The sequence below is a fragment of the Marmota marmota genome, unplaced genomic scaffold (genome assembly GCF_001458135.2).
Source record: "Marmota marmota marmota unplaced genomic scaffold, marMar, whole genome shotgun sequence".
Lineage (NCBI taxonomy): Eukaryota > Metazoa > Chordata > Mammalia > Rodentia > Sciuridae > Marmota > Marmota marmota.
Genome location: NW_026000261.1, coordinates 4,120,504 through 4,132,630, shown reverse-complemented (window position 1 = coordinate 4,132,630; position 12,127 = coordinate 4,120,504). Strand labels below are relative to the sequence as shown.

General features: G+C 35.6%; 1 protein-coding gene across 20 annotated transcripts in view; it reads left to right on the top strand.

Annotated features, from left to right (window-relative positions):
• The window catches only part of Pak3 (p21 (RAC1) activated kinase 3), a 251,415-nt gene that overhangs the window by 213,475 nt on the left and 25,813 nt on the right, over nt 1–12,127 (top strand). For all 20 annotated transcript variants that reach the window (XM_048796901.1, XM_048796903.1, XM_048796900.1 and 17 more), the window contains 3 exons: nt 9,688–9,736; nt 9,959–10,071; nt 11,288–11,405. In XM_048796901.1, coding sequence (XP_048652858.1) covers nt 9,688–9,736; nt 9,959–10,071; nt 11,288–11,405 — 280 coding nt within the window. The remainder of the gene's footprint in view (nt 1–9,687; nt 9,737–9,958; nt 10,072–11,287; nt 11,406–12,127) is intronic.

Here is a 12,127-nt window from a genome sequence, read left to right as displayed (position 1 = left end):
TTTTTTTTTTTTTTTTTGTGGAGCTGGGTATTGAACCCAGGGCCTTGTATATGTAAAGCAAGCACTCTACCAACTGAGCTATATTCCCAGCCCCATATCTACCCCTTTTTATTTTTTATTTTGAAACAGAGTCTTGTTAAGTTGCTGAGGTTGGCCTCAAACTTGTGATCCTCCTGCCTTAGCCTCTCAAGTAGATGGGATTACAGGCATGTGTTACCAGCACCCAGCTTAGAATTTTTTTTTAAGAACTATACTTCATCAGCTAGGGATCTTTAGCTACCCTAAAATGTACTCATGCAAGAAAGTCAAGATGAATTCTTTATTTTTTTGGTAGAGTTGGATCAAACCTAGGGCCAAATCCTTCGTTATTATTGCCAATTTAGTATAAGGAGTTGGTACCCACGTTACTTCCAAAAGTTTCCAATGAGTGGTGGTTTTATTTTATATTTTTAGGAAGGGAAGAAAGCTTTATCTTTTATTTAAAAGCATCCTTATAAACTCATGAGTTTATGCATTTTGTTTCATTTTCATTCATCAGTATTTTTAAAATATTTTTTCAGTTGTTAATGAACCTTTATTTTATTCATTTATTTGTATGCAGTGCTGAGAATTAAACCCAGTGCCTCAAACATGTGAGGCAAGCACTCTAACACTAAGCCACAATCCCAGCCCATTCATCAGTATTTTTAATGATCAGACTATTCCATCTTTAGTTAATGGAAACCCCTTTTACTGTATTGACTTTGAAAGAGATCTTTTAAAAGCTTATTTAGGACATCTAATACTTGTACTTATAAGACGACACCCCCAGAAATAATTTATGTGCATCCTTTCTTTTCTAATTCTAACAGGTACTCTCTATGGATATCTACAACTAGCACTGAATATTTCAACCTAATACGTATTTCCCAAACTGTATTTTGATGATTAAAACCAAATGAACCTTGTATTTGAACACAGTGCATCTCTCTCTATCTCTCTCATATTTTTAACACAGTGGCAACAGACTATATTTCCCCTTTTCTATTATGAGCCTCTCTTTTTCTGTTTTAAAGATGGTTTCATATCAGTAGTTTATTCTTTTTTATATAATTTTATTTTATTTATTTATTTTTATGTTGTGCGGAGGATCAAACCCAGTGCCTCATGTGTGCTAGGCCAGTGCTCTGCTATTGAGCTACTACCCCAATCCAGTACTTCATTCTTTTTAAAAGATGCATAGGGTTTTATTGTTTGGATTAACTATAAATTATTTAAGCAGGCCCCGATTGATAGACATTTAGTTTCTTTCTGATATTTGCTATTATAAACAAGGCTTCAGTGCATATCCTTACAGATAAACCATTTGACACTTATGTAAATTTATAATTAGGATAAATTCCTAAGTGTGGAATTGTTGTGTGAAAAGATAGTTGCTCTTCATAGAGGTTGTTTCATTTCATTGAACACTCCACCAACGATAATGAGTATGCCTGTTTGCTAGCCATCTTGCCAACACAGCTGTATTCATTTGTTTGGTATTATAATACTATAACAAAAACCCTTCCCTACAATGATTTTTAAGAGGGAAATATATAAGAAAGCAACTCTTAACAAGAAAGCATGTGGCAATACAAAAGGCTGTCATGCAGAATTCATCGGCCAGTGTACTACAGCTGTATGATATTTTCTACCCAGATTAATACAGCCATGTACCTATGTTTGATAGAAAGTGACAATGGGAATATTTCATGAAACCATTTTCCTCCCAGAGGTAAAACTATGTTTCTGGCCAAAGGAATTTTGTCTAACATGTGAATCTTTGCCAATCATTTCATTATACAGAATGGTAACATAATCAATTCATTAATAATTACAAACAAACTTTAGTACTAGCTCATGTGTAATAAAACAAGCTTTCAGTCCCTATGCCTCTAAATTAGTTTTAGTTTTTTGTTTGTTTTCTTTTTTATCAGTTCTTTTTGGTAATACATGACAGTAGAGTCTTAAATTCAAATTAGGACCCCAGACTTGTGGATGTTTTAAGGCTTGAGAAAGTAAATATACCATGTTAGGTATTTTCAAACAACCTCACCACTCAATGAGGAGCCCCCTTTTTATTACATCAAGTTCCTTTATCGAATATGAATAGTTTTAAGTCTTGTATCTTAAAGATTTGATAAATAACAGCTTGGTTTAGAGAATATAACAAAGCAGTGTATGACCATAGAACTGAGGGATAAGCACTGAAAATAAAACATCTGACTTGTTTCTGTTGTTGTTCATGAAACTATGGCAAGAGCAAAAGTGGTGTGTAGTGTGTTAAGTTATTCTTTGAGTAGGACCACCCACCACAAAAGTATTTGCTTCCTCATTGGATCTATTTTGGGCCACACAAGGTAGATCACTGCTATGAAGCACTAAATAGTTGTAGTCTGAGCTCTATAATAGGCTTTGTGATGTAAGAGATTGGAAATATATTAGCATTTGTGAATAACAGTGTTTATAGAGTGTAGGGAGATGCCCTTTGTTCTACTTAATGCTCTTAAATGCCCTGTGTTGTGTGTAAAGAAAGATGATGCCACTCAATCAGCCTTCATTTGCAGGGTTTGCACGTTGAGTTGTTTTTTCCAGCCATAGTAATGAGCTTGTATTAAGCCACCTGCCCTCCTTTCCTGTCCAGGCCTTCTTGAACCCAATGGGACACACTGTGAAGCAGCTGCTTAGACTTATGTTGGAGTGAGTAGCTGAGAGTTATCTGAACTTTCCAGGGATTAAGCCCTGTGACTGTGGCCTCATTATCACTGGACTGTAACCCACTGAGCTCCCCAGCCCCAAACCCATAATGTGTTACAGCTCTGTTTAAAAGTAGATGACCATGAATACTCTGGGAAAAGTCATGCCCAACTAAAGAAGAGAAAATTACCTGTTAAAAATTATAATACTGGGGACCAGGTTTGTAGCTCAGTGGTAGGGTGCTTACCGAGCAAGCATGCAGCAGTGGGCTCAATCCTCAGCACCACATAAAAATAAAGAAAGAAACTAAAGGTATTGTGTCCATCTACAACTAAAAAGAATATATTTTAAAAGTTATAATTCTACTAATTAAACATTATGCCATCTGGCCCCAACTGCATTCTGTATACTTAGAAAGGTAGCAAGGTAACATGAATTTTTACATAACTTTTTTTTTAACCTTAGAGATGCACTTTTGAAAAGTAAATTACACAAAAGACAACCCTCTGAAATTTCTTTATGAGAACATTATTGCATGCAGTGGTTACTCTATTCATTTCCATCCTTGAGCCCTGAAGGGTTTATTTCTCAACAAAACAAGTAAATGTATGGTAGTGTCAAGAAATACACATATTTGTAATATTATGTCAAGTGCATTAATATAGAGAGGCAATTTCTACACAGGGTCCTCTAAGTAGTGACTTTCTTAAATATTCAGAGGAAGATAAAGTTGAGTGCTAACAACTAACCCCAGGTCCTGTCACCTTCAGCCACATGATAATCTTAACTGACTCAGAAACCAGGAGAACCAGCTTGTATGGTTATATCAAAAGAATCAAATATACCATGTCCTGAGACAAACTAAATGGCTTAAAAGGGACACGTGGACTAAGTAAGCAGAAAATTAGAGGCAAGATAAATATTTGGGAGCGGGAGCAGCTTAGCATAATGGATACAATTGTGACCATGAGGAAGTACCACACATGCACTTAGCATTGATGAAAAATGTTAATGATCTATTTCAAACCAAAATGATAGTTAAGAGCACGGGCTACATTTTTAAGCTCAGCTGCTGATTAACTGCATAACCTTGGGGCAAGCTACTTACCATTTCCCAGTTTCTATTATTCATTTGTAAAATGAGGATAATGGGGTTGTGTAGGGTGAACATTAAGTGAGATCATCTATTTACTGAGAGCTAGCAGAAAGTCTCAATAAATGATACAGGCTTTTCTAGCAGCGGTAGAAGTAAGAGTAGATGTAAAAAATAACCATCCTAAATGGAGTTTAAAATCCTTACCATGACTGCATTGGCACTATATATATGTAGAACCTTACATGGAGATATTGCCTATCCTTCAGGTTTCCTCACTCTTATTCCCACTAGGCTTACATTGGACCTCATTGAGCTCTTTAGTCCTCATGTCTTTTTCTTTTTCCCCAGTCCATGAGCTTCATTTTAGCTTCACTTCCTTGCCCTTCTTTCCCTCCTTTAATTCATTTCCATGCTGAAATCAAAGTGATTTATCTAACCTTTTAGCTCCACCATGCTGCTGCTTTGGCAGCTACTCAGGTTTATGGTTTGACATTGGTTCTTAGCAGGAAATATCAAAACCTGATGAAGAGTGCTGATAATTAATTTGACTTGTCAGGAAAAATAGTGAATTGTTTTTTTTGTTTTGTTTTGTTTTTTCCTTGCTAGACCGTTTGGGCTAGATGCCAGTGTTTCCATTTGAGTATTATGCACTTGGCCACGTCAGGGACAGACTGTTGATAAAGTATCTAATGTGATGTGGAGAATTCATCACAACTGTAATTGATGATGAATGAACAATGTGTTGGTTTAATATTCTTTAACCGGAGTGTAGGTTAACCCTAAGGTCTGTAATTCAGAGTTAGGAGCCCTTTGTTACTTACTGGTTGTGTCATATTACACATATACTTCCACTCTTGGGGCTTCAGGTTTCTTATCTACAATAAGGAGGTAAAACTGGATGATCTCTATTTCCCTTGAGTTTTAATAATCCATAATTTCTTTTTGCCATCTAAGGAACTGAGATTTGGAATAAATAAAATCCCTAGCATAAACATATGTTCTCTCTACAGCAATCTTTGACTTCAATATAATAGGGAATGGAAGGATAATAAGGATGAATGTAATTAAGTGGCTTCATAAAAATCGAATTGACAATATGGACCATTTTAGCATAACAGCTCCAGTATGTCAGTGAATTAGGAGTGTTAACCTCCATCTTTGTTAGATTGATTTCTGGTATCTGTATAACCCACAGAGCTGAAAGATACTGATTTTTTTTTTTTTTTGTACAAGGGATTGAACTCAGGGGCACCTAGCCACTGAGCCACATCCCCAGTCCTTTTTTATATTTTATTTAGACACAGGGTCTCACTGAGTTGCTTATGGTCTTGCTAATTGCTGAGGCTGGCTCTGCACTCATGATCTTCCTGCTTCTGCCTCCTGAGCCACTGGGATTACAGGCATGCACCACTGGGACTAGCCAGACTCACTCACTCACTCACTCTTTCTTTCTTTCTTTCTTTCTTTCTTTCTTTCTCTCTCTCTCTTTCTTTATTTTCTTTCTTTCTTTCTCTCTCTCTTTCTTTCTTTTTGTTAAAGTGAATTAAAATTTATTTTGTAAAATATATATTGAGATACTTTAAGATACTCCAGGATGTTGCAGAATTCATCTTTTAGGAATCAGTGTGATACATGTTTGGCTTAAAGATTGTTTCTTTTGAAGTACATATATACTACTGTGCTTCAATTATTACAAGAAGAGGTCTTCTCACCTTCACCACCAAGACATCTATAATAGTCTCTATGAACCCCAGATTGTAAATAATTTTGATGAGTATATTGTATTTATTAAGTAATTGTTTATTTCTTATACTTCAATAAGCAAAAAAAAATGCATATAACTGTGCTGGGGCTATAGCTCAATGGAAGAGTGCTTGCCTAGCACATGTGAGGCACTGGGCTCTATTCTCAGCACCATGTAAAAATAAATAAAATAAAGGTATTGTGTCCGTCTACAGCTAATTTTTTAAAAATGCATATAACTTAACTATTGCCTAGAGCCTTCTGGCCACCATGCAATATCTAACATAATCATTAGTTAATATAATTCCAGCTAAAATAACATGTATATGATATTTGAATTAGTTGCATTCAGATGAATGTTGAATTTCTGTTATGAATTTTGAGATATCAAATATCTTGAAAACTTCCAGGCACTTAAAGAGCTTCCTAGTCATCCACAGACTACCATCAATCAAATAATAACTATCATTATGACTAATATTTACTGGACAAATAGTATAGGTCAGGAATGTTTACATTTTAAGCACTGTAGACATTTAATCCTCCTTCAATCTTGAGTCATAATGAGATTAAATTATTTACTCAGTGTCATACAACTAGGAAGTAGTTGAATGTGAACCAAGAGAGGTTAGGATGAAAAGGAATAAGGGATACTGATCTCAGCCCAGTGATAGGCAATGAAAGTGCTTCAATAAATGAGTCTTAAAATTTTTTGACATCTGTTGAAGGAGAGATTTGCACTTACACCACTGAATCTTAGATTGTTAGAATATAGAAATACAGTAGACTTGGGGTGCAAAGAACTATTAGGCATGCTGAGATGGAGCTAGGGATAAGGCACTAAATTTCACTGTGCAGATTATACTTGAGTATGTGCATTTTAGTTGAGGGTTCTACAAAGGCTGGAAGTTGGGTAAACCAATCACTTACTAATCAGAGCAATGAATTGCAACCAACTAGCAACATGTTTGTTTTTGGGGTGGTAAATAGGATGGAGAGTATATCACTATTTTAATACTGGGAACAAGGGTGAGGGGAAAGGGGAAAATGGCTCCCACTAAATAATTATGTATACACAGACAGGTGGGGGAAGGGGAAATGAGGGGGGAAGTTCATTTTTAGTTAATAACTGATGATCTAGAGTTTCAGGGTCTGTAAACCTCTGTGAATTAGGAATTTTTGGCAATTCTATACCACTGAATGTCGTAAAATCCAGGATATTAGGATTCCAGGGTTAGACTCCAACAATTTTAAGACAATAAAATGCTAAAGGAATTAGGGGACAGAAACCCCAAAGGATTTGCAAGGTAAAGCTCAAGAGATGTTAAACACTAATCTCCCTTTCACTCCAAGTCAATCACGGTTTTAGGTCCTAGTACAGTGAAATGGACTTGAGGTTGGAGAAATGCTGGTAGAGGATAAGGGGAGATGCCTTGGCTGGCATTTTGGGCCTTCCTCCCCAGATTTAGCTGGACCAGCTCCCATTTTAATTGTTTTATATTGAGGGTTCCTGCATGTGGTTTCATTTGATAACAGTATTCCAAGCTTAAAAGAAAAAGACAAAAACACTTCCCTAGGGAGAAAAAAAGATGTGGAACCTCTACAAAGTGTTCCACTATATCACCCTTAACCTCTGTCCTTTGGAAAATAAAGACAGATGCTAGCAAGGATGTTTTGGCTGGGAGATTGGGAAGGGTCAACCAAGAACTCAGTGAATCAGTCATCCTGTACTAGGAAAGTAGTAACAGCAGTAAAATCAGATAATAATAACAGTTACCATATTAAGCATCAACTGTGATCCAGGCACAGGGCTAAATACTTACCTAGATTTTGCTGTTTGAGTCTCTGCACTCCTAAGAGATAGGTACTACTATTACCTGACTTTGCAAATATTATTACTCTTTTGCATCTGAAGGAGTTGTGAAAATGGCCTAAATATGTAAAGATATACAAATGAATTTAAAATTGTATTTTGCAATTCAGTATAAGAAGTTGCTCAGGGATTATTCCAGCTATAATATACACCAGGTTGAGATGATCTATCTATCTATTCCTTTGAACTTAGAACAGCTCTGAATTCAGAAGAAAAAAAAAATCACCTTCTGGCCCTTAAAGTGAGGAATGTCTTATAAGCTTATTCCAAGAGGAAGTGTTTTTATGTAGACTTAAGTAGAAGAAATGTTTTCTTCAATGGAAAAAATTCTTATTGCAATCATATGCTTGCTCGAGGATATTTTTATTAATGTGTTAATTCAGCAGATATTTGTTGGGCACTAACTATGTGCTCTGAACCCAGAATCAGAAACACAAAATGGACAGAATAATTTATTTAATACAATCCTCAAACCTAAGAAATTTCTATAATTATCAATTCCAGGTTTAGTGGCCTCTATTTTGCGTGATTTTTCAGCTTAGTTGGAATAGATATTTAAAACTCATGCAGGATGTGGAGGGAAGTACAGTTGTTGGTTATAGATGATAGAATTAAAGAGCTTTAGGAACAAAGTAGCCCATTCCCTATACTTTACATGTGAGAGAGTCAGATGACCTTAATTATAAATTGTATAACCTTGGCCAGGTTACTTAACTTCTCTCAACCTTAGGTTCCTCATATATACCATGAAAATGATAGATTTTCCTTATATAGAAATAAGGTAAAGAATACATAAAATAAGCTACATGGGCTGGGGTTGTAACTCAAATGGTACAGCATTTGCCTAGCATGGATGAGGCACTGGATTAGATTTTTAGCACTGCATTTAAATAAATAAAGGTCCATCGACAACTAAAAAAATATTAAAAATAAGAGAAGTTATATGAAGTTTGTCACAGTGTCTTGTAGGCACACACACGATATGCTCAGTATATGTTTGCTGTTATTGTGATCACTATTTTTCATGTGAGAGGATTAAAACAGTAACAGGAAATGCATTGTCCCAAGGTCATATAGGCTGTTGACAGTATGCCAAATATTAGAGCTCAGATCTCTACCAATAGTGAAATATTCCTTATACTACACTACCCATTTTTTCCTGGGACCAGGTAATATAAAATTCCTAGGCTTATGAGAAATATTTCGGCTCACCCAGGGAGAAGAAGAGAGAAGAAATACTAGGAAATACCAGACATAAGAAAAGAATGTCTGGACTCAGAAAACAAAACAACATAAGGGATAAATGAAGAGTAAAAGAGAAACAACAATTACCAGAGAGTTTAGATAGGAAAGTGGGAGCATTACAATGCCTAGTGGATCACAGGATTGATTTCAAACCTAATTCCTTTATTTACCACAGATGAAATTGACAGTATTTTTTTTCCTTTTTATTGGGGGTGGAGGTGAAAGATGGTTCAAAATGCAGGTGTGGTTCACAGAAAGTTATTGTGAATGTAACTTTATAATTTCTATTTTTAAGCATGGGAACACTGTAATTGATGTTAGAATAGAAGCCTGAATACTACCAGTCCTTAAGGAATGATGGAGTTTAAAAGGGTATTTGGCTAAAGCAATACTTCAGCTAACTAATGCCATAATAAAACCACATTATTCCTTTGTGTAGCTACAGTACTGGTACAGCACTGAGAGTGGTTGATTAGTTAGATGAACATATTCTTAAAAATTAGAAATATATTAAAAGAGCCACACTGTTCCTCTGCTGAAAGTGAAGGTTAATTTCTTTTTGCCTAAGCAAAAGGTGATGTTGCGTTTGCTAAACTAGATTTCAGTTTAAGCAGAGGCCCTCAATTTTCATTGTTGTACGAGTTGAGGAATATTTGGAATATTTAAGTAGTTTCCCATCATTGCATAGAGCATGGCCCAGAAACTGGTGCCAAAAAATCTTGACTGGAGTTCCTAGCCCACCACAAGGGATAGACAGAGAATGATTTAGGTGTAATTACTTTATACAGAGGTTGTTCCAATATTGTGCACTTAAAATTTTGTTAAAAGGGTAGATCTTGTGCTCAGTGTCCTTACCATGATAATAATTTTTTAAAATATGCTCTTGTTTTACTTCATCCTTTAATCTTGACTTTGCTAATTTTCCTCTCCTGCAAATAACCAGTATTTTGTTGCAAGTGAAATACATTGGTAACACCTTTATTGCTTATTCATTTGATAAATTTCACCTTCACAGGGCATCGGGTACTGTTTATACAGCACTTGACATTGCAACAGGACAAGAGGTTAGTGCTAACATTTATTCCTGATTATTTTCCTTTATTCATATTTATTCCTTGTTAATGACATATCTTATGAAAAAATGTAGATAATTTACTCATGGATTTGTGGTACAGAGAAAGAGCTTAGTAAATAATTTGTATGCCTCATTCTGTGTTCCCAAAATATTGATGTTTGTGTTTATTGTGACAATTGTGATTTATTCTCATATTTTCATCATCATTCAGGTGGCCATAAAGCAGATGAACCTTCAACAACAACCCAAAAAAGAATTAATTATTAATGAAATTCTGGTTATGAGGGAAAATAAGAATCCCAATATTGTTAATTATTTAGATAGGTAAGTGTTTTCTCTCATTATGTACATGTTGTTCTTATGAGATGGCCTTTTCTTGGTAAATTATTTTATTGGGCTTTTATTAATTTAACAGTCAAATATTTCTCAAATGCTACAAAGTAGTAGAGTGTGAGATACATGGCTAACCTTGCACCCACTTATCTTTGACCGCCCATCAAACATGAAAGGTTTTATGGGTTTGGTTCTAAACATAAACAGTTTGTGTAATTTCTACTTGCGGATTGTGGCTCCACATTGGCAGGAAATAGAGAGCCATGGTGCTTTAAGCATTTCTTTTAGTGTTTGTTTGGAGTGGGTAAGATCTCTAGGAGGCTGAATGAAGAAAGGCTGACTACAATGGCCCTGCTTTAATGGGTGCTTTGTGAGGAACTGACAGTGAGGTCTAGGGAATTGAGACTTTAATCTTAAACCTTTTTCTAAACCAGGTAATTAATGTTTCTTTCATCAGTAGTACTAGCAGTGTTATAAATAGGCATTTAAAGACAGCACTAACTCTTCACTTGTGGTTAACATCTGTCTCTTTCAGTTTCAGTAAGTGTTTGTTTAGCACAACTCTGCGGTTCTGAGGGAATACAAAAGAAAAAGCTAGTTCTTCAACCTCCATGAGCTTAAGATCTTGCTGTCTGAGTTTTAGACCAGGTAGATCAATAATATTGGAAGGAGGAAAAAAGGAGGATGGAAATTGAGAGTCATGATCAGTGTTTCATAAAATGCCCTTGGGGACTCACTTGCAGCAAAGTGACCCTGTGCATTCGTAATTTTGTCAAAATTGTATTTGCACTTGTAGAAATGCAGGTTTCTGGGCTGCTTGCCATAACTCATGAAATGTACCCAGTGAATTTTCATTTTTAATAGACTCCCCAGTGCATCTTATGGACATTGTAGTTTAATTTCACAGTGATGTGGGCCTAAAGGCACATCAAGGGTCCTTCCATTCCTTATAAATCCTCGCTCTTGCTAAACAAGGAACCAGAGACCCAATGATACTACTTAAGTGTCTAAACATGGCCCCAAGTTATTTTCTATAACTTCATGCTCTTTGCCTGTATAGTAAGGCTCTGGTGACCTCTGTGCCCACATTTGGTCACTTTTTGTTCTTGAATAACTATAGATAATAGACATGGCTCCACTCACAACTGACTTCTCTCAGAACTGAGACTTGGTCACAAGTCAAAGTCTTTTTCTTTTCTTGTTATAGCTACTTAGTTGGTGATGAACTGTGGGTGGTCATGGAATACTTGGCTGGTGGTTCTTTGACTGATGTGGTCACAGAGACCTGTATGGATGAAGGACAGATAGCAGCTGTTTGCAGAGAGGTAAGAAAATAGAGCATTTCTTACCAAAGAGTACACCAAAATTAGTATTTATGCTTATTCAGAATGTTTATAACATCTAAGTAACAATAACAAAAGTTTTCTAATGAAAAAACAACTGGAGAGCCTGACTTCAATTTGAATCTTAACCTAGTAGCATTTATTTGCATCAGTCTCCCCAGCCCCTTGTTTATTTTAGTTGCTTTTTTTGATAATCTTTTGAGTTCCATTATGTAATCCTTGAGGTGCCATATTTAATCCTTGAGGTGCCATATTCATATCACTATAGTGAATATGCAAAATGGTGATGTTCACATGGAACTTATTCCTGATTTGGGGGAATTTTAACACAATATTTATTTTTTACTACATATAAAATATGACCACATGATATTCCGATCTTTTTCCAGAAGGCAAGTTAAACAAGGTTCTCCTTCAGCCCAGGGAGCAGTTGCTTTCATACTACAAGGTGGATATTCCCCATAGCCCTCCAGTGGGCCTGTGCATGTTTCTTTTCTAATAATGGTATCATGTTCTTACTTCAAGCTAAATAAAGGATTTTTGTTATAATTATTTTTTCAATAATTTTAAAAACACACACTTTTCATTAGAGTCTCATGTTGGGCATTGTCCTCTATCTCATTCATTATGATGAAGTTTTCTACAAACAAAATAGGAATAATGATTCACTAAAACGTGGAAACAAATGATAGAAAAACAAAAAT